The sequence below is a fragment of the Ochotona curzoniae genome, unplaced genomic scaffold (genome assembly GCF_017591425.1).
Source record: "Ochotona curzoniae isolate NIBS_2020 unplaced genomic scaffold, NIBS_Ocur_1.0 scaffold_2453, whole genome shotgun sequence".
Classification (NCBI taxonomy): domain Eukaryota; kingdom Metazoa; phylum Chordata; class Mammalia; order Lagomorpha; family Ochotonidae; genus Ochotona; species Ochotona curzoniae.
In genome coordinates, this window is record NW_024467094.1 from 9,361,913 (window position 1) to 9,382,385 (window position 20,473).

Here is a 20,473-nt window from a genome sequence, read left to right on the forward strand (position 1 = left end):
CATTCGGAATATTCTCTCTCTCACACACACATACAACTGTGTTAAATAAGGATTCCAAAAGGACAGCACTTATTAAATATATTAATCACAAATGAAATAAAATTGCAAATCAACAAGAAAAATAATCTGTTCACCCATATCTTTATGAACTGTTCCAAATAACACTTTAGGAAAAGAGGTCGAAAATGTAGGCTTACAATGACTGATGGTGAGAGGGTTATTTATGCAAGTCCTGTGGGATGCAGCCAGAGTGACGATCGGGGCCTTGCATGGGGTGGCAGGGAGGCGAGCACCTGAAATTTATTCAGCATGGGAGTTCCCTTTAAGAAAAAGATCACTGGGCTGGGCGCAATAGTCTAGTGCCTAAATCCTCGCCTTGCATGCTCCAGGATCCCATATGGGCACTGGTTTATGTCCCAGCTGCTGCATTTCTCATCCAGCTCCCTGCCTGTGGCCTGGGAAAGCAGTGGAGGACAGCCCAAAGCCTTGGGACCCTGCACCCACACGAAGATCCAGAAGAAGCTCCTGGCTTTGGATCAGCTCAGCTCCAGCCATTGCAGCCACCTGGGGAGTAAACCTGCAGACAGAGGGTCTGTATCTCCTTCTTTGTGTATATCTGCCTCTCCAATAAAAATAAATAAATCTTCTAAAAAAAAAAAAAGAAAGAAAAAGATCATCAAGAAATCCTATTCTTGCGAATGTGACCCCAACCAATAGCACATGACTGCCTCGTGAGAACCGACCCTTCCACGCGCACATGTGAATCACAAAACAAGAACCATCAGCAACCCTCTTCCCTGGAATTCAGAAAAAGGATAAACAGCATCGCCCAAGCAAAGCAGAAGACAATTAATGAAATAAAAACAATACTTATTTGTGCTAATTAACTAGGAAAAAAAATAGAATTGGTTGCTAAAAATAAGATCTGTGTCTTTGAGAAGAGCATCATACCTTTTAGAAAAACTGATTAAGAATGAGGTGTGGAGTAGATACGAGTAAACAACTGGGGGTGAGGAAGAGGACATCACTTTCCAAAGAGGTATTTATCCAGCTTGGAGACGCCTTTGGTGAAACACTAAAACATCCTGGCGGCAAGCAATTGTAAAAACTCCTGGGTTTGGCTCCTCCCTCGAGCTCCTGATCCCAGGTTCCTGCTCAGGCACACCCTGCAGACAGCAGGTGATGGCCCAGTAGCTGGATTCCAGCCTTGCGTGTAGGAGACCTAGATGGAATCTCAGGTTCCAGACTTTGGCCCTGGCCCAGCAGATGGGAGACGCTTACTCTTTCTCCCCATCACTTGCTCCAGCTCTCTCTCTCTGCCTCTTTCTCTATTAAATAAATCAATGAATTTTTAAAAAGATTTATTTATTTTTACTGGAAAGGTAGATATACAGAGAGGAAGAGAGACAGAGAGGAAGATCTTCCATCTGATGATTCACTCCCCAAATGACCACAACGGCTGGAGCTGAGTCAATCTGAAGCCAGGAGCCAGGAGCTCTTCCGGGTCTCCCACGTGGATGCAGGGTCCCAAGGCTTTGGGCTGTCCTCAACTGCTTTCTCAGGCCACAAGCAGGGAGCTGGGTGGGAAGCAGGGCTACTGGGACTAGAACTGGTGCCCATCTGGGATCCCGGTATGTGCAAGGTGAGGACTTTAACCACTACGCCATTGTGCCAGGCCCTAGAGTGTACATATTTAATCCACATAGCCGACTTCTAATAACGGAGAATATGTCTATCACAACAGAATGGTTGTGTAAGTCTTGGTACCCCTTAGAACCGGAAATGCTATGGTAAAAGTGCAGGAGTATTGACCCACATGCAAAGCTCTCCAAGGCCAACTGTGAAATGGGAAGAAAGGGAGGCAGCAGCACACAGGCGCAAAGTGGCTGTTTCCAGAGAGACGCCCTGAGCAGCTAACCTCGGCAGGGAGGGCTGAAAAGGAAGGGAGACGGGGACTTGGTTTGTATCATTAATTTTTGTTTTGTTTTGTTTTGTTTTTTTCTCTCAAATGTTCTCAAGAAACAAGGTGGGCATTTGTTCAAAGCAGAGTTATCCACAAGAGGCGACTCACATATCCACCTGCAGAGGACTGGATCAACAAAGTGTGGCACGAGACAAAATATTCAGATATAAAATAGACTGCGGTACGGACTCGTGCTACAGTACGGCTGAATCTCAGACCCATTTATACACAAGGAAGAAAGCCTGCCGCCAAAGGACCACACCGACATTTGGAGCCCGGTGAAGTAAAATCTGCAGTCATCAGGGGGAAGTTGGGATTGTCAGGCACACTGGGGTTAGCGTGGAGAAGTGCTGGGGGTGAGGTGGCAGGGAGAAAGAGGTTTTGGAGATGGAGGTGAAGGTGGATGGCAGCAACCGCCACATAGGGCAGGGGATGGATGCACCTGCGCTTCTGAGCTGCCCACTCGGGGACGGCTCCAGGGCAGGTGCTGGGCATGGTGCCTGAGATGCTGTTTGTGATAACCTGCATCCTAGAAGGGAGTGTGCAGCTCCCATCTCAGCTCTGCTCTCTATTCCAGCTTCCCACCAGTGTGTACCCGGAGGAGACAGAGGGAATGGTTTAAGCAGTGAGGTCCGTGCCACCCACATGGACCAATGTGGATCGAGTTCCCATCTGCTGGCTTTGACCTGGATCAGTTCTGACTACAAACAGCATTAAAAAAAAAAAGATTAAGTTATTTTTATTGGAAAGTCAGATAAACAGAGAAGGAGAGACAGAGAGAAAAGATTTTTTGTCTGCCGGCTCACTCCCCAAGTGGTCTCAGTGGTCGGAGCCATCCAAAGTCAGTAGCCAAGAGCCTCTTCCGGGTCTCCCACGCGGGTGCAGGGTCCCAAGGCTTTGGGCCATCCTCCACTGCTTTCTCAGGTCACAGGCAGGAAGCTGAACGGCAAGTGGAGCAGCCAGAACATAAACCAGTGCCCATATGGGATCCTGGTGCATACAAGGTGAGGACTTTAGCCACTAGGCTAAATAGCATCTTTAGGCATCTGGGGGAGTGAACCAGAGAATAAAAGGTCTCTCTCTTTCCTGCCTCCCCTCATTTCTCCTACCTTTCTGATAAGCAACTTTTTAAAACAGAATGGCTTTGATGGTGCATTTTATGTCTTTGTTACCATAATAGAAACGCTAAATAAGTCACAGACAAGCACTTGTAGAACGTTTATCATTACCAAGTTGCTCTGAGCTGCTGCTGATTGACTCTTCCATGAAAATGCACATGTGCTGGGCAACATGTTACCAAAAATGGGAGACGTAACCAAGCTTAAAATACAGCACGGGCAACACTCAAGTCTCCAGAAATAAGAGGGAACTGCAGACTGCAGATGAAAGCCAAAGCCTGGGGCAAGCACACCCATCATCCTTGGGTCAGAAGGCTGGGAGCTGTCACCCTGTGGGTGGGAAGATGCCGACACACAGCCCCTCTGTGGCAGAGAGCCTCAGCAGGGTGAGGCTGTCCCTAAGCCTCCTGCAGGGAGCCGCGAAGGAGCCACTCGCAGACAGCCAGAAAGAGGGAAGTCACACCTGGGTCATTAGAACCCTCGGGCTCACCCGCCCGTGGACGTGCTGGCTAAGTTTATCCCACCCATGGGGAACAGGATCCTTAAGCTGTGGTATAGCCGATAACATCATCCAGACGAGTGAAACCCTCACGCCCCGAGGACAGAAACACAAGACGCACGGCTTCCACCAAAAAGAGAAGACGGGAGGGTAGGATGAGTCCACGATGAACAGCGAAAAAAAAAAAAAATCCTGAGGGACAGAGAGCATGTGAGTGTGAGCATGCACACACACGTACACACGTGTGTGCACATGCATAAACACATGCAGCGTGCACACACTCGTGCACACATATGCACGCAGACCACATGCACAAGCACACCAGAAATAGCAGCCCCCAGAACTGGAGCTGTTCAATCCATCCCAAAGCGCCTACACAACATGCGATGTCAACGGTCAAAGAGAGGAAAGGCAAAACCCACAGCAGGGCTAAGGCTGAGGGGGAGAGGGCGAGGTCCGCTCACAGCTGGCACGACACGCAGGTGGAGGTTAGCAGTGGGCCGTGGGAGGGAGAGGCTGGCTGGGGACGGATGTGGGAGCCCTGCTGAAGGTAGCTCAGATGTCTGTGGAAGAACTGGGACTGGCCGGCACATCAAGCGCAAGGGGGAGGCGTCCCTTGGAAGTAGATGAGTAGATATGCAATAGATGCAAACCTGGGAGTGTCTTTTTATGGATACCAAATATTGTCTCAGGGCGGACCCCTCCTGGGGTTTCTGCTGTAGAGGAAAGGGCAAAGAAACACCTGCAGGGGCTGGCATTGTGGTATAGAGGGTAAAGTCACCACCTGCCATGCCAGTGTCTCCATGCCAGTGCAAGTCCTGGCTGCACCTCTTCTGAGCCAGCTCCCTGCTAAAGGCCTGGGAAAAGCAGTAGAGGATGGCTCAAGTGTATAGGCCCCTGCCTGCCATCCATGTGGGAGAACCACATGAAGCTCCTGGCTTTAGCCTGTTGCAGTGCTGGTTGTTTTAATCATGCAGAAATAGAACCGGTGAATGGAAGACCTCTTTCTTTATATGTCTCCATTCTAGGCCTGCCCGATTCTCAAGATTGGTACTTTGGCCTGGGGAGGGTTCTGAACCAAGGAGGCAAGAAAAGGGGATCAGAAAAAGGACCAGATGTTAGGAACCAGGTGACCACCACCACAGTTGTCACACTCCTGGACATGGCTGAAACCAGATTTCCCAAACACTTGATCCTAAGGATAACCCTGCCCGCCCACTGTGACTACGCATAGCAAAGGCCAGGAGAGGAAGGTGCTAGGGTTCGGGTGCGGTGTGGACCCCAGCAGTTCCTGAGCTGCAAGCTTGGTCCCCAAATGGAACAAGATTGATGACAGAAGGAAATCCTGGGTTCTCACGGGAAAGAATAAGCCCTTACAACAGTGGATCGTCATGAATGAGCAAGCCCGGCTCCTCCCCCTGCCCCTGTTCTCTGTCTCACCAAGTGAGCTCTTACAGGTGCTCCACTCGCTGCTCTCATACGCTCCAGTCCTACGATGCTACCATTGCTGGGGGTTCCCCCACCCAGTCTCTCCAGAGGCCGGCACCATGGTACTTGAACAGAATCATGGGCCAAACAAACCTCTTTCCTCTATGCATTGCTCAGCACCAGCAATTCTGTGACAGCAAATTATACAGATAAATACAACAACAACAAAAAAAGGGCGGGAGTGGGGGACTATGGGAGGACAGGGGAGTGGCCTGAGCCAACAGGTGCAAGGGCAGCACCCTGCATCCTTGGTGGCGTTCTAGAACTGGCTCCAACCCACTGAACATCGACCACATTCCACCAATGTAAGAGACTCTGTAAGCCTCAGTTTCCCTACATGTGAGCTCAGACGCACACACACACACACACCTTTCAAAGCCTGGATCCACTGCACCATTATCAGGAGACCCTCCTTGGTCATTGCACATCTCCTCCTAAAAGTCCTGCCACACCCCTCTGAGCCAGCAACCTGAAACCTCGGCCTGATCCTGTGTCTTGATCGTCACACAGAGGCCTCAACCTGTGGTCCCCGCTGCACTTAGAGGGATTGCTCAGGAGGGGCTCGGACCATGGCGGCCACTAGCCACACTCAGAGCTGGAAGAACAAGTCTGCTTTGTCTGCAGGCCATGTCCACTCCATACAAAACGTTCTAACAACACACATCCCCAGCCATACCCCTCCAAGTACAACAGGGCAGCCAAGGCAGGTCCTGACCCTCACTGCTGCCCATCTCTCCTTGGCTCCTGCTCCCTATCACAGGCCTGTTTTCACCACCCCACCTCCCCCAACATATTCTGACCCCACAGGCTTAGAAGTCCAAAGAGCATGGGCCCAGTTACCTGCCTTCAATTGCCTGTGCTTTTGGTGTAGCCATTCCATGAACAAGATAATTTCGTTGATGTATCCTATGATTTCTCTGCCCTCATAAAACCCTACCAAGGCCCTCAGAACACACAGATCTTGGGGAGGCTTCAAGGAAAGGGGTTCAGAGAGAGGAATCTGCAGAGGAAACCCCAGTCTGGGCCACAGTGACCAGCCCCACCGTGGGGTACATGCCCCTGGCAAAACAGAAGCAGAGTCTCACCTTGGTGCTCGTCCAGCTTCCCAATGGTCTCAATCTGCTCCACCAGGTCGTTGGAGTTCCACTGGCTCATCCCGAGGAGGATGGCATTCTTGCCCTCGGCCATTTCCTCTGTGAGAAAGATCAGAGCTGGCATGAGCAGGCAGCACTGTGTGCAAGGTGGCCCTGACAGGGAGCTAGGTCACAGGAAGGGTTTATCCCTTCCTCCAGTGGGGGTGGATGGCAGCCTTTCAAAGTGTCTGCAGCTACAGATGGGTAGGAGGCATCCAAGAATCAGGTGCTGCAAGAAGGCATCGTTGTTGTACCTTACTGGGTACTGGGATACCACCCCTGGCTATGTAAGAAGATACTAGAGGCATGCGAGAAGTCTCCATCCTGGCACTGAGAGTGGCGTTTCATGAAAGGCAGTTTATGGAGAAAGAGCAGAACCTTGCCTCTGGCCAACAGCCTGTAATGGGGCACACTGTTGGATTTCTAAGCGCCCCCCCATACCCCCATCAGTAAAATGGAACTACGAATGTCTAAATTTAAGGGTTGTCCCAGGGTGAAATCTGGAACAATCCACAGTGAAGCTTCTGAATTCAAAGGATGCCCTGAGCTATCTGAAACCTTTGGTGCACATCTCAACTTAAGGGACCTCTTAATGCCATCATTCTCTTGCACTCCACCCTGTGACCCTGTCTCTAACCTCGCCCCCTTGTTTGAGCATAGCAGTGAATGTCCTGAAAGCAATCAGGGAGTGCTAGTCCCCAACCATCCTGAACACCAGCCCTTGGATCCTGCACATCCAGTGCCTACATCTGCTGCAGCCCCTCATCCTACAGGAAGTCAGTTATTTTTTGAAGATTTATTTACTTTTATTGGAAAGCCAGATTTACAGAGAGAAGGAGAGACAGAAAGAAAGAGATTCTATCTGCTGATTCACTCCCCAAGTGGCTGCAACAGCCGGAGCTCAGTTGATCCAAAGCCAGGAGCCAGGAACCTTTTCCGGGTCGCCCATGTCAATGCAGGCTCCCAAGGCTTTGGCCATCCTCGACTGCTTTCCCAGGCCACAAGCAGGGAGCTGGATGGGAAGCGGTGCAGCTGGGACACAAACTTGTGCTCATATGGGATCCCAGTGCTTGCAAAGTGAGGATTTAGCCATTGAGCCATCGCACTGGACCCAGCAGGACAGTTCTTACAGAACAAACCTATTGGGGTGAGCAGGGGTGAGGGAGAGTTGCCTTCTCCACCCTGGCACACATCAGAAGAGTTATCCTTCCTTCACGCCCACCCCCACCCCCGTACCCTGCACACAGCACCGACACTAAAGGACATGGAAGAGAATCCTGAAGAATGGAGGGGTGAGACCCACTTTGTGGCCAAACAACTTAGCACAGCAGGTGGACCGGACATGGTGGAGCAGCTGCTCGGGGAGCTGTCCAGAGTTCTGATCCACAGTGCAGCTGTAGTCATGCAGACCCCACTGCTGGCAAGGCACCTCCTCCTGACTTAAATGATCACTTTTCCTTTCTCTTACACACTGCGACAGTTAGACAGTGCTTTCCAAATATGAGCCCTCTTAACTTCAGAATAGTACTCAAAAAGTATAATTACCATTTTTTCTGTTTTGTAGCCAAGGAAACTGAGGCACGGGGCGAACTCAGTAGATCATGCTTAAGGCCAAGGTCAGTGGTGGGCCTGGGAGTCAAACTCACAGTGAACACTTGAAGAGCTCAGTAGTCCTGGAGAGCCTACCGAGAACTCCCCCTGTTGGCTGCCCGAACTCCAGCTAGATGTCACACATGCCTAGATAACTCTCTTGAGCCTGGCAGGTTTCCTCTGTGGGGTGCTCCACCCCTATGAGCAGCTCTGTGTAGTGGTCCCTAGGGCAGAACCTGCCACCTGGAGGCCATGTGCTTTTTGTACATACATGCCCCTTGAATGTCACGGGCTGCTTCCTTAGCTCCTAAATGGCAACACCAATTTGGGTGTTGTTATTCGTTCTAGCCAGGTGCCGTGGGGACAGATACTACAGTACATCCGCAGGAAGCTCGGCAAGCAAAGATGTTGAGCATAAACAAGAAGGAGGGCCTCACTCCTGGGGAGGCAGGGCGTGAAGTGGGGTAAGAGAGTTCAGTTTTGGTGCTGGGTTGACGGTTTTCAGTCCTGGAGCTGCTGCCCCTGCTGGTGTACAATCCATGTGAGGCCTCGGTTTTCTCATCTATGAAATGCTAACACAGCCGTGTTTTGTGTCATGGGTTGCTGTGGGGATTGAATGAGATGAACGGTGCTGCTCGCAAGAATGCCTAGCATGCAGTGGGAATGCAGCCAGCCATGGCCACCATGTGGGACTGTGTCCCAAGGCCCACCCCTAGGGTGCTGTCCCCAGGACATGCCACTCCAGACAGTCAGGATCCACCAGCAGCCCACCTGGATTCTGCATCTCCTAGCTAAGTTACCAAGAAGGCAGCTCTCCATCTGTTTGCCCTAACCTTTGTTCTGCAGGGCCTGGATCCCTAAAGGATCTGTGTATAGCATGCGACATGGCCTTCCTGCTGCAAAGAGCCCCAGGTTTGGGGTAGGGGAAGGGGGAGAAGAGAGAGCCAGCACTCTGGTGCCATGCCAGATGCACAGCCCTCTCTGGCTCTCGGTTTTCTCCCAGGGGTACATGCGAGACCAGCAGAGCCTTATAGGGTCTGCCGGGGGGCTCTGAAGGGGTGAGCCTCCTTCCTGCAGCTCCAGCCTTCCTCCTGAGGACTGTGGGATCCGGCTGTATCCTCTGTCAATCAGACTCGCACTACGATCCTCTCCCCGTCTCTGGATCCCTTTCAGGGGGCCTCTCGCTCGTGGCCCTTGTGCTGCTCTCTGGCGCCTCTGTCCACCTCTTTGGGCTGCTGGCTCGAGCTCCCTTGTTCTCTCCTTTCTCCAGGAACCTCATCTCCTATGGGTGCAGGATCCTCTCCCTGACCTCCCTCCATTCTCATGGGGTTCCTTGTCGCGCTTGGGGTCCCTGCTCCTTAGGTGCTCTGCCTGCTCCAGGTCACTCTCTCTCCAACCCATCTCTCATCTCTCCCTGCCTCTCCCACCTCTTCCCTGTCCCAGTTCCTGACATTTGGACTCTTGTCCCATGGGTGGCAGCCACAGAGAGAGAGAGAGAGAGAGAGAGAGAGAGAGAGAGAGAAGAAGCTGCCTCTGAACCCCTTCCTTTTGGAGTCACTTGTGTCAGGGGTCCCATGGCTGGGCTCTGAGCTTCACTCTACTCTGTCACTGTAGCCAGGCCTTCCCCGCAGGACCCCCAGAGGCCACAAAGAGCTCCCATGAGGAAACGCCCTGGCAGTGGGTTTAATCATCCCCTGCATGTTAATTCTCCCCCTCTTCCCCTCCCCTCAACTCCCTGTGACCTTGGCCTGGGTGGTTTTAGTACCAGCCCCACCTCCACTAAGCCTAATCCCTGCCAACTAAGCTGAGGCTCATCTGCCATCGCCTGCAACCACAGGCTTGACCTCAAATGGACCTTGACCCTGGCCAAAGCTTGGCTCTAGCCCTTGAAGTATACTCCCTGGTGCTAGAGAGGAGCCTGCCCCTGGCCCTCTTGCTCCCAACCCCAGCAGCCTCTGTGGTCGCAGTTGGGTCTACAGGACACTGGGACAGGAGAGCTGATCCTCCTGGAGCTGAGGGACTGGGCCCCCATCTCCGCAGCCACCACACCAGTCTTCCCTGGGACCCAGAGGTCCCACTTTGGCTCTGGGGTCCCCACCCCACCCAGTCCCAGGACAGTCTTTGAGCTGGTTCTAGAACATTCTCTACTCCTGTGCCTTCCCGCATCGAGGAGACTCATAGTTGCAGCTCCAGTCCCAACTTTCCACAGATGAGGTCTCTGGGCACCCCTTTCTACTCCCTTTCCACGCCCGCTGTGGCTGGGAACCCAAGAAGACTGTGAGAATGCAACCAAAGTCAAAATCACCAACAGATGGCAGCATTCAGTCCAGCTCCTTGGGTCCAGCCTCGTTCCTGCCAAGGGGATGGGGCACCTTGGCCATTGCCAGCCCTGAGAGAGGCAGAGGCTACTTGGGAGGAAGGGAACAGGTAGAGACAGATATTTCACAGTCTGGAGAATCCCCCTGACTCTGCCCAGGGAGCGGGTATCATGCTTTGCCCATGGTCAAGTTACCTTGAGCAGACTGTGCCCTAGAAATATTGTCTGACTTCACCCCCAATTCCTACTCCCCAGCCCCAGGCCTGTTAACCATGGGCCTCCCTGCCTGCTCATGCATATTCATGGAGGGGAGGAGCTGAGGGGTAAACAAGTATTTCCACTCCACCCCCAGGCACTAGTGCCAACAGGGCCTGGCCAGGCCACACGTGGGAGCCTCACAGAGCATTCAGAGCTGAAAGAACCTTCCAGGTGGCATCTAGCATCTTCACGGTGGGCTGCACAATGGGTCCCTGGTCACCCAGAACCTCAAAGGCAGGGCTAGCCCATGAGTTCAGAGCCCCTGTCTGCCAGTCTATGAACTGTCCACTGGCAGTCCTGCCCAATCAGGACAAGAACTTCTCCATGTCTCCAGGTCAAGTGGCCAAACAACTTCAATTGGGATTTGCTTTACGTCTAAGTGAAGGATGCATCTGGTACTTTCTTGATAGAAACAATTTGCTACGGAAACAGACTGGGAAGCAATATTATCCAGCCACACACAAGTTAAACTTCCCCACGTGGCCACAGTGGCCACTCTAGCTCCAACCTGGCATCCCATTTTCTCTCCCAAACTTAGCATGGCATGGCCAGGAACCTCATGGAAGCCGAGCTTTCTGAGAGGTCAGCTGTCTCACCATGGCCATGCCCGGTTCTCTACACCCATGGTTTCCAGTGAGTTGCCCTGTCACTCTGCCATCTTCATCACCCACAGCGTGGAGCTAGATCTCTCATAGTCCAGGCACGGCTTGATTTTGAGGGTGCATCCTTCCAAGGGGGTCCTGAGGTTCATGTCTCTAGTCTTCTCAGTAACAGGGATGTGAGCACACAGGGCCAACTGGAGCCTGGACAGAGAAGTACGTGCAGAGGACACTGACTCCCAGTGGGAATCTGTCGCTCTGAAGGTCCTGGTTCTCTGAGCTCCTGTCTAATTCAGAGGCTCCAAGCTCCTTCTTCCAGAAATCGCTCAGCACCTGCTGTTCCCACTATCCAGAACGAGCTGCCCCTAGACCCACTTGTGGCTGGTTCCTCGGTCCTCAGTTCTCAGCTGGGAATGCCTTGCAGTCGTGGGGGGCAGGGAGGCTTGGGGAGCCGCCATGACAATCAGGCAGCTACACATCCAGCTGCACCATGGCATGACCACTCACTGTGTCCCCTTGAAGCCATCTAGCAAGGCAGTGAGCATGGTCTGCTCCTCCAGAAGTGTTCTGTCTCTCCCTATTCCCGGCTGTCCTCTGGCGACCCCCGATCTGCTACAGTGCTTGTGGATTGATGTGTATGTCCCCCCAAGGAGGCTCTAGGTGCAGTGTGTGCTTGGGTCTGCCTTGTACTCAGCAGATCATTTCTGAGATCTGTCCACACAGTCGCCCATTCTTTCTTACTGTAACCATTAGGTGTTCCTTTGCTTTCTCTCTCTCTCTCACCAATGTGGATTTGTATTAGTTTCAGGTCGGAGCTAAAAGGGATGCAGCTGTTGCAAGCATGCATGAGTGAATTGCCTGCTTTCCTCCCCTTGGCGTGGAGGGGATGAGTCAGGTCTGACTTTGGTCTGGTGGACATTGCCAGCAGTTCCCGTCTGAGTTGCACCATTGCACATTCTGACTGGCAAGGCTGGAAGGTTCGCATCCCTGCACACTCCTGTTGGTCCTTTCACTTCACTGTTCTCACAACTTCCTTTCCCTAACAGCTAGTGACGTTGGAGCAGCTTTCCAATGTGTCTCTTTGCTACTCACATGTCTTCTTGGGCAAGGTTCTGTTCTGTTATGCTGTTCTATGCACAGTGAATCTCAGTATAAGTTAATTGCTTGTGTGCTAGTGGCCTGGGAAACGCAGCAGAGGTTGGCTCAAGTGCTTGAACCCCTGCAAGGCACATGACAGACCAGGATGAAGTTCCTGGTAGCAGGCTCTGACCTGATCCAACCCTGGCCATTGCAGCCATGTGGGGAATCAGTGCACTCAAACACTTTGTGGTGTCAGCCAATCCTGCTATGGTTTAGGGTTGAGGCCACAGCCCTTTCTGGACATGCTGGATTTTCCTTCACTGTGTACCTTCTGACCTCCACAGACCCAGGCTATGATCTCCAATAACCTGTGGCAGTACTGACAGGAGGAAGAATAACACCTCCATGCCAAGACTTGACATCCTAGCTTGGAGCTATTACAGGCTCAGGGAGCTCCCTGACCCGGCCCAACAGCTGTCCCCCAACCCCTCTTTTGCCTTCCACCTATAAGCAAGCCCCCCCAGAATCACAGAGAGTATCCCTCTGTGCCTAGACTGTGAGCTCTGAGAGTGTCTCACACCACCAGGGAAGCCCCAGTGCTGGGCCGGGATTGGGGAGGGAGGAGTGGCGTTGTACAGAGCGAGAGGGAGGAACAAGTGGAAGACACTGAGCTCCAGGCCCCAATTCCCATCTTGAGGCAGGATCTTGGGAGGATTCTAGATTCTGGTCTGTTTCCCCACCAGTGCACTATTGAGGAGTAGGACAAACCTTTCCAAGGGACTGTCCAGTGCTGGCCCCCAAGGCTGGTCTCTTCCACGACTATGTGCATCTTGAGTATGCAGGAGTGGGGAGTGTAACTGGGGCAGAGGCAGAAGAGGGGGTACAGATCTAAGAGCTCTCAGTCCCACAAGTGTCCCCAGTATCTGTGAGACCATGCCACTCTCCTGGCAACATGGAGCTTTCAGCTCTTGGCTGTCAGCTCTGCTGGTCTGTGCGGGGAGACACTGAGATGGGCGCCTCCAGGCTCCAAGGGGAAATCTGCACATGTGGAGGAATGGCTGGGCTGGATGAGCACGAAGGCCCGAGAGTTTGTCTGGGGGCTTTATGGGGAAAATGCAGTGAGCTTCATAGGTGCCCTTCCCTCTCGGTGTCATTGTTTGGTGCTGGCCCCTTCTGCTGAGAGCAAGTGCCGGTGCCTGCTGGATAGTACAGGGGGCCCAGCACCCAGGACAGCCTGGCACAAGCTCTGGCACAAATGTCAAAGAGCTCGGGGATGAACCCCAGGGTCCTGCTGTTGGGACACTCAGAGATTGGGTGGGAGAGCTGAGTGGTGAGATCTGTCAGCCTTCTACAGCATCCCTGCCCCCAACAGAAGCTCTAGGGAGGGCACCCAGCCAGGCGTGGGGTAAGGGGTGGGGTCAGTGGATGGGTTCACTCACCTCTGGCATCAAAGAATTCATCATCTGAGCTCTCCACAGAGTCACTAAGGACATTTCGAAGGTGCCAGGGGGCGCCGCCGCCCGGGGGAGGGCCACCTGCCAAAGGGAGCACACTCATTAGGCAAGCCCAAACCAGCCAGGCCAGACGGCAGGCAGCGTGCTGCACATCCATCCTCAACCTGTGCTGCCTCAGGCCTCACAGAGCCCACCCTCTCCTCTAGTACATAAGGGTGGGAATGTATGTGCCCGTTTCACAGGTGAATAGTTAGGGCCAGAGGAGATCAGAGACTTTTGTCAAGACATAGTGTATCCGTTAGAAGAGGCTGTCATGCCGTGATAACCAATGACCCCAGCCATTTCAAAGAAAGACAGGTTCTTTCTCACTTGTGCACAGACCCAAAGGGGGCCCTGCTCATCCCTGTCTCTCAAAGGTACCACCCCCTCACAATATCACTGCCTTGAAATGTGGTGAGACCTCCAGGCTGGCTGAAGCAGAGGCAAAGGTACAAGAAAGCATGCCCAGCCTTGAATGCTTATGCCCAGAAGCAACACATCTACCCATCTGTCACCCAGAATGACGCCTGCCCGTATGTCATCCAGTATGATATACCTGCCCATGGGTCATTGGCCAAAGCAAGTCACAGGGCCATGCCCAATGTGCAGAGGGTAGAGGAGGGTGGGTAGCAGACACCCTGATGAACACAAGAAGTGGCCACCACACACAGCACACACAGGCCCACCTGGGACCGCACACAGCATGGGCAGCCCCAACAGAGAAAAGGACCCAGAACAGAGAGGAAGACTGGAGCTTCACCTCTGCCAGCAGCCACTTACACAGCGTTGTCCTTCCCATCCCACAGCCTCAGTTCTCCCTCTGCAGCATGATGACACCAACTGATCCCTAGCTGGCAGGATCCAGCATGTTCAGCAGCACCTGATTTCAGCGGGCCCAGGGAGGCATTCACAGTTCTTACCACTGTCTGCAGAGGCCAGGGTGTCGGGCTAAGGGGTGCTTGGGAGCAGTGAGAATGAGGCCACCCTGTGAAGGTGGACCCTGATCCCAAACTCTGCCCCAAACCACCTGCTGGGCCAGGACCACGGAAGGAGGGTTGGGAGGACAGATGTGGAGCCAGAAAACCCCGCTCTGTTGTCAGAGTCCCTTGCACCAGGTACTTGGGGACCCCTGTGAGACCAGCACTCCCACCTCCCCCTCAGCAAGCTGCTCAGATACACTGGAATGAGATGCTGGGGACTGCACAGGGAATTAAAACTGCGGAAATGAATGCCTAAAATGATTAGAATTCTGGAAGGAATGGCAGATGAGCTGAGAGACCGAAGCACATAACTGGCCACCTGGGGCTCAGACATGCCACTTGTCTGCAAGAAGCCCATGTGTCTATTCACGGGGGCTGGGTGGCACACACCCACAGAGGATGGAGTAACTCTTCAGATACTGACATGGAAAGATGCTCAAGAGATTTGCCATGGGCACATCCCAGAACAGTATGTGCCTTTTGACTCCATTAAAAAAAAAATGACCTGTACTTGCATCCTGAGACAAGTGCCACATGGTCAAGAACCTGGGCTCTGGGGCTGGTGTGATAGCGTGTCAAGTGGAGCCACGGCTCGCGACACTGGCACCCCATCTGTGAGCGCTGGTTCAAGCCCCAGCTGGTCTACTTCTGGTCCGACTCTATGCTAACAGACACAAGAAGGCAGCAGGAGCTGGCCCAAGTTCTTGGGCTCCTGACAGCCCTGCTGGAGACACAAATGGAGTTCCTGGCTCCTGGTTTCCACAGAGTGGATTTGATGAGAAGCAGAAGAAAACTCGGGTTTTTACTGCATGTGTCATTTTAGATGATTACTAATTTTATAGAACTCTTTTTTTTTTTCCTGTGACAAATCTTGTTTTCTAGGACAAGCACACAAAATGCTTTCTAATGAAAAGTTAATATGCAAGATAAAAGAGGTTTTTAGTTAGAGTGGATTATTGGAGGGAGAAGGGAGTCACAGCATAATGATCAAACTGTTGATGCAACAGAAATTCTTGTACATGAACACACTTAACTGTTTAGGCGCCTAGGCAATTAAAGAAATGATGATAAAATCTAAAAGCTTAAAACCAAATGTATTAATTTGGCTCATGGTTTGAGATGCACTTTTTTTTTTTTGCCACTGACATTTTTGAAATTGGGCTGTGGCTTAAATGATGGCATCTCATGATTCCATTAGCATGATTTATTCTTGGCCAGAGGAGGTCTGCAGCCTAATGTGCAGTTCACAACTGATTACATCTTCCATGAGAAACAGCCCAACCGGCATGCACAAGGGCCTCCCTTCCCTGGGCCCCTGCGTCCGGCATGCACACAGGGCCTCCCTTCCCCAATGCCCCAGGCACACCTATTCTTATCCCACCCAGTGCCCTGGGTTCTAGTGTCAGCAGCAGAGTGACCAAACCACATGACAAGGGACCTGGCAGAGACTGGCCTGCTCTGAGATCTGCAGAACCCAGCTGAGACATAGCAGGTGCCAGGGGACAGATGGAAAGCAGGCATTGTCCCTTGCCACGGCTCTTGCAGCATCTTCCGCTGTAAGCTGATAGAGCCCATTGCAGGCTCAGCTCCCCTTCACCCCTGCCCTTCAGGGTGCTGACACTCCTTATGCCCTTATGCTCAGCTCTACAGCATAAACCATTCCCAGGGACACCTCAGGTGGCCCAGGACAGGGCCCTCCTGTCTGTCACTCTGCCCCATCTATCATACATTCCCAAATACACCCAGCTTAAGCAGCAACCTTGGAGTCCCCACTAGTCACAGCATGAGTTCTACCCCAGGCTTCCCTGGCTCCCCTGAGCTCTGAGCCCTGACCTAGTACTGTGGGCTGTGCAACAGGCCAACTTACACTGCAGCCCTAATGTACCCTCACCATGCTTCTCCAATGTCATTATGGGACTGCTTTCCAAATGCAGGCGGAGGAAGTTCTAACTTGTGTAATAAGACACACACACACACACAAAGAAGATATTCTTATATCTTATACAGACCAGGAGGGAGGAAATAAAGCTGTCTCAATCATCAGGTGACATCATTGTCTACATGGAGAACAAAAGAAAGCTACAAAATCTACCAAAAAAAAAAAAAAAAACAAGAGAAAAGCCCCATTGGGTCCAATAACCAAGCGTATCAAGAACAAAGACCACAAAATGAACGTGCACAACCCAGTTGCATTCCCATATTCCAACAATAATGGAAACTTGAAAATTACAAAAACAACAGCACATATAATAACACGAAAGTGATACTTGGAAATACATCAAAGATATGTGGGTGTTTCTTTGATTCAAGAAATACAGGGGTGATCACTGCGGCACAGCAGTTAAGATGCTGCGTAAAGCTGGCGGGGGTGGGTGGGGACCTGCACTGGGGCGCCTGGGGTCATGGCCCAGCTCTGCTTCCAGCCCAGCTTCCTGCTGATGCAGATGCTGAGAGATGACAAGTGATGACTCCCACTCAAGTCGGGGACCCAGGGAGGAGTCCTGCTTCCTGGCTTTAGCCTAACCCAGTCCTGGCTGCTACAGGCACTTGGGGAGTGAGCCAACAGACAAAAGATCTCGCTCTCTCTGTGTGTCTCTCTGCCTTTTAAGCAAAAATGAAAAGAAATCCACTTAAAATTCTTCCTGAGTTTACAGTAGCTTTACATAATTTCTCAACCAACAGATACTGAAGGTACAAAAACTTTCATGCATATTATTAATAATGCTATATTACCATGCTATGCTAATTATTAATATACAAATATTCCTATGACCCAAATCTATTCTGCTCCTAAGAAGCAAGGATCAGAAAGGTTAGAAAAGTCTCATTCCCCTCACATGAGCTGTCCTGAGCTTGCAGCAGCGGGCAGCAAGGGGGACAGTAATCAGAGACACATCTCACAGTGCGTATGCTGACATCGGAGCAGGAGAGGGGCGCTAGAGAACTAGGCCTTAGCTCACCAGCCCCGTGGCTTCGTGCCAGCTGCCACCATCCTAAGTTACTAGGGGATGCGGATGGCGTTTAGCATGGGTTGGCCTCCGCGGACTTCGTGGTTATGGAGGCACAGCTGCCCCATGCTAGGGAGCCTGTTCTCCCCCACCAGAAATGAGCAGAAGAACAAGGTGGGTGTCATACGGCGCATCCCATTCCTCACACACGGGGTGCTGAACACAAGGGATGGGGTCTCATCAAGTTCTCATTCTAAAGGGATGGGGCGGGGAGCTCACGGGGTCAAAGCTATCACTTCAGTGAAGAACACCAGGCCTCTTCCCCCGCTCCTCCTCCTGCACCTCCTCCTTCCTTAGGCGTCCTTCACAGGGGCAGGCATGCGGCACAGTGATGCAGATACTCTTGAGATGCCCACATCCCACCACGGCATGCCCAAACTCAATGCCCAGCCTGGGCTCCTAACTCCAGCTTCCCGACAATGCACACCCTGAGAGGCAGCAGGCATGCCTCAAGTCCTTTGGTCCCACCCACATGGGAGACCTGGGTGGAATTCCTGACTCCCGGCTTTGTCCTGGCCCAGCCACAGTTGTTGTAGTCATTTGGGGAGTGAATCAGCAGACGAAAGATCCCCGACTCTCCTCCTTTTCTCTGCCTTTCAAATAAGATAAATAAATCCCTCTTAAAAAGTGTTCAGGAAGGTCAGAAAGTCCACAAGTGGAGTGGACATGGGTAAGACGTACAAAAGGCCTCACCCGGCCTGGAAGGTCGGAGCAGGTGGGCACTGGGATCCCAGATCAGCAGAGACAGAGGCACAGCAGCCCAGGGCCCTGGAAGCAGGTCCCCGCCTTGCACATCTCTGCATTTTCTGGGCCAAGTACAGAGTCCCAGGTGGAAGAGGGCCAAGAAGTGACAAAGAAGCCAAAGAATAAAAATAATCTACCGTGTGCATGCCGTGTGCCCAACAGAGAGCACCTCAACTCAGCGTAAACCAGCCCAGCAGAACACGCTCAACCAAGAGACAGGGGTGGGGGCCTTCCAGGCAAGGAGGTGGAAACTGAGACAAGGGAAGGGGTTGTCTTAGTCCCATATGTGAGGGAACTGGGACTTGAACCCAGAGCCGACTGTGCTCACAACACCACACGGGGCTGCTCTGCACTGGCTCAGAAGGACCCCCATCTCCCTCTCTCAGCCACTAAAACCATCACCTCCCTCGTGCTGCTGGGGCACTGGGCAAAGATCAGAGGTTCACCTCTGGCTCTCCACAAGGGAGCTTAGCTGTTTGGGTTCTAGAACCCACTGGGCCTATACACACTGATACCGGGGGTATCCCCATGTGCGGGAAAATCAGAATATAGTTACACTCACCTGAAGAAGGGTCTGGTGCTGCACAAGCAGGTGTCCCGTGGGGTGGGGGTGGGGCACAAGACCATGTGTCTGTCTGTGTATGCCCTTGATCCTTGGAGAGTGTGCACCTCCCGAGCCCACCATTCTCCTTTTCTGAGACTGTTCCTAAAACACATGCGTGCAGATACTTGTGCCCCACACTGGAGTGCCCGGGTTTGTCTCCTGACTCCAGCTTCCTGCTGATGAGCACCCAGGGCCTGGCCAGGGCTGTAGACCTCCGTTGGTGCTGCCCAAGGCTCAGCCTACCTCCTCCTGAAGACCCCGCCTCTACTTGCCATATCAATTTAAAATCAGAATCAAAGACAATGGGGACTGTCCCTGCCTTCCAGTAGCCCAAGAGAAACAAATAGCCCATTCTACCCCACCAGGGCTGTAGGAGAGACCATGGGGAGCCATCTCCTCTCTCTCCTAGCCCACCACTGCGGGATGGCACAGTCCCCCCAGATAACACATCCAATCCAGTCCAGCCACATGTAGTAACCCTGCCTTGGAGCCTCTGCTCCACCTGCTTGCCCTGGGTCCCAGCGACTCGGAGACAGCGAGATGGGTGGGCACACAAGAGCCTTCCATGTGAGCCCTATCAGGGACCCCTCTCCAGTCTGACAACACAATCCCCACTGGCAAGGAGGCATTGCCCCATACTCAGGAGTGGGGAAGCCCCACACAGCCAAGCAGGGGGCAAGGGCATTGGCCGACTCTCCCGGGCCAGACCTCGGGCCAGATGGTGCCCAGGAAGGGAGAGTGCGGGATGGGGCCCAACTGGAACAGCCTCTGCCCTAGGGAGTGCCAGTCCTAGGAGTACATCCCGGCACTGCCTCCCACACAGTGCTCAAGGAGATGGAGCGGCAGACCAGCCTCACCCATTTTGCGTCTGTTCAGGAGAGGCCTCGATGGATGTGAACTGTACTGACCACCCGTGGAAGCTTTGCAGCCTGCAGGGGCCCTGAGGCCTTCTCAGGGGAGAGAGGACCCCAGCTTAACAGAAAAGATGAGCAGGGTTGGCAAACTTGGCGCCCAATGGGAGGCAGGAAGAGACATGGGCCAAAGCAATGGAATCATTACCTGGGGAGGCTGGATCTAGAACTTTCTTCTCCAGAATAAAAAAACTGGCTTGTCAGGCCTGGCGGGGGTGGGGTGGGGGAGTGGAGAATATAGAAATAGTCATACCTGGGGGATGTTCAAATAACACTTCCGATTCCAGGTGCCCCAGGGAGGCATGGGAATGGTCATGGTGGGTGCACATCATGCCCACCCCTGCACCTGCACCTGTTGGCCTGCTGGCCCTGAGGCTGTGGCATGGCCTCCGAGCCCAGCACCAGCTACAGCTACCTATGATGTGAAGCCACGGCCTGGCGATGCCCAGCAGACCCGAGCAATCTGTCACTCAGAAGTGGGGAGAGTCCTGGGAACACAGACTCCTGTGTCCTCTCTCTCAGGCACACACACCCCAGGAGATAAGTCCACACGCATGCACAGGGGTCTAGCGGCTGGCAGGAGGCACAGCTGAGATAATGAGGCCTGCCCCCCTCCGACACTACCACCACTGCAGGTAGCAAGAGCCCACAGAGCTGTGCATGCCCACTTAGAATCACACCTCACTGC

The 20,473-nt window shown here is 52.8% G+C and overlaps 1 protein-coding gene across 2 annotated transcripts in view; it reads right to left on the reverse strand.

Moving 5' to 3' along the window:
* PITPNM3 (PITPNM family member 3) overlaps positions 1 to 20,473 on the reverse strand; it is a 73,093-nt gene that overhangs the window by 43,693 nt on the left and 8,927 nt on the right. The window contains exons 2-3 of one of the 2 annotated variants that reach the window (XM_041000573.1): positions 13,485 to 13,580; positions 6,154 to 6,261 (exon numbers count right to left, since the gene is read on the reverse strand). In XM_041000573.1, the coding sequence (XP_040856507.1) occupies positions 6,154 to 6,261; positions 13,485 to 13,580 (204 nt within the window). The remainder of the gene's footprint in view (positions 1 to 6,153; positions 6,262 to 13,484; positions 13,581 to 20,473) is intronic. The other variant, XM_041000574.1, reaches the window with a different exon arrangement.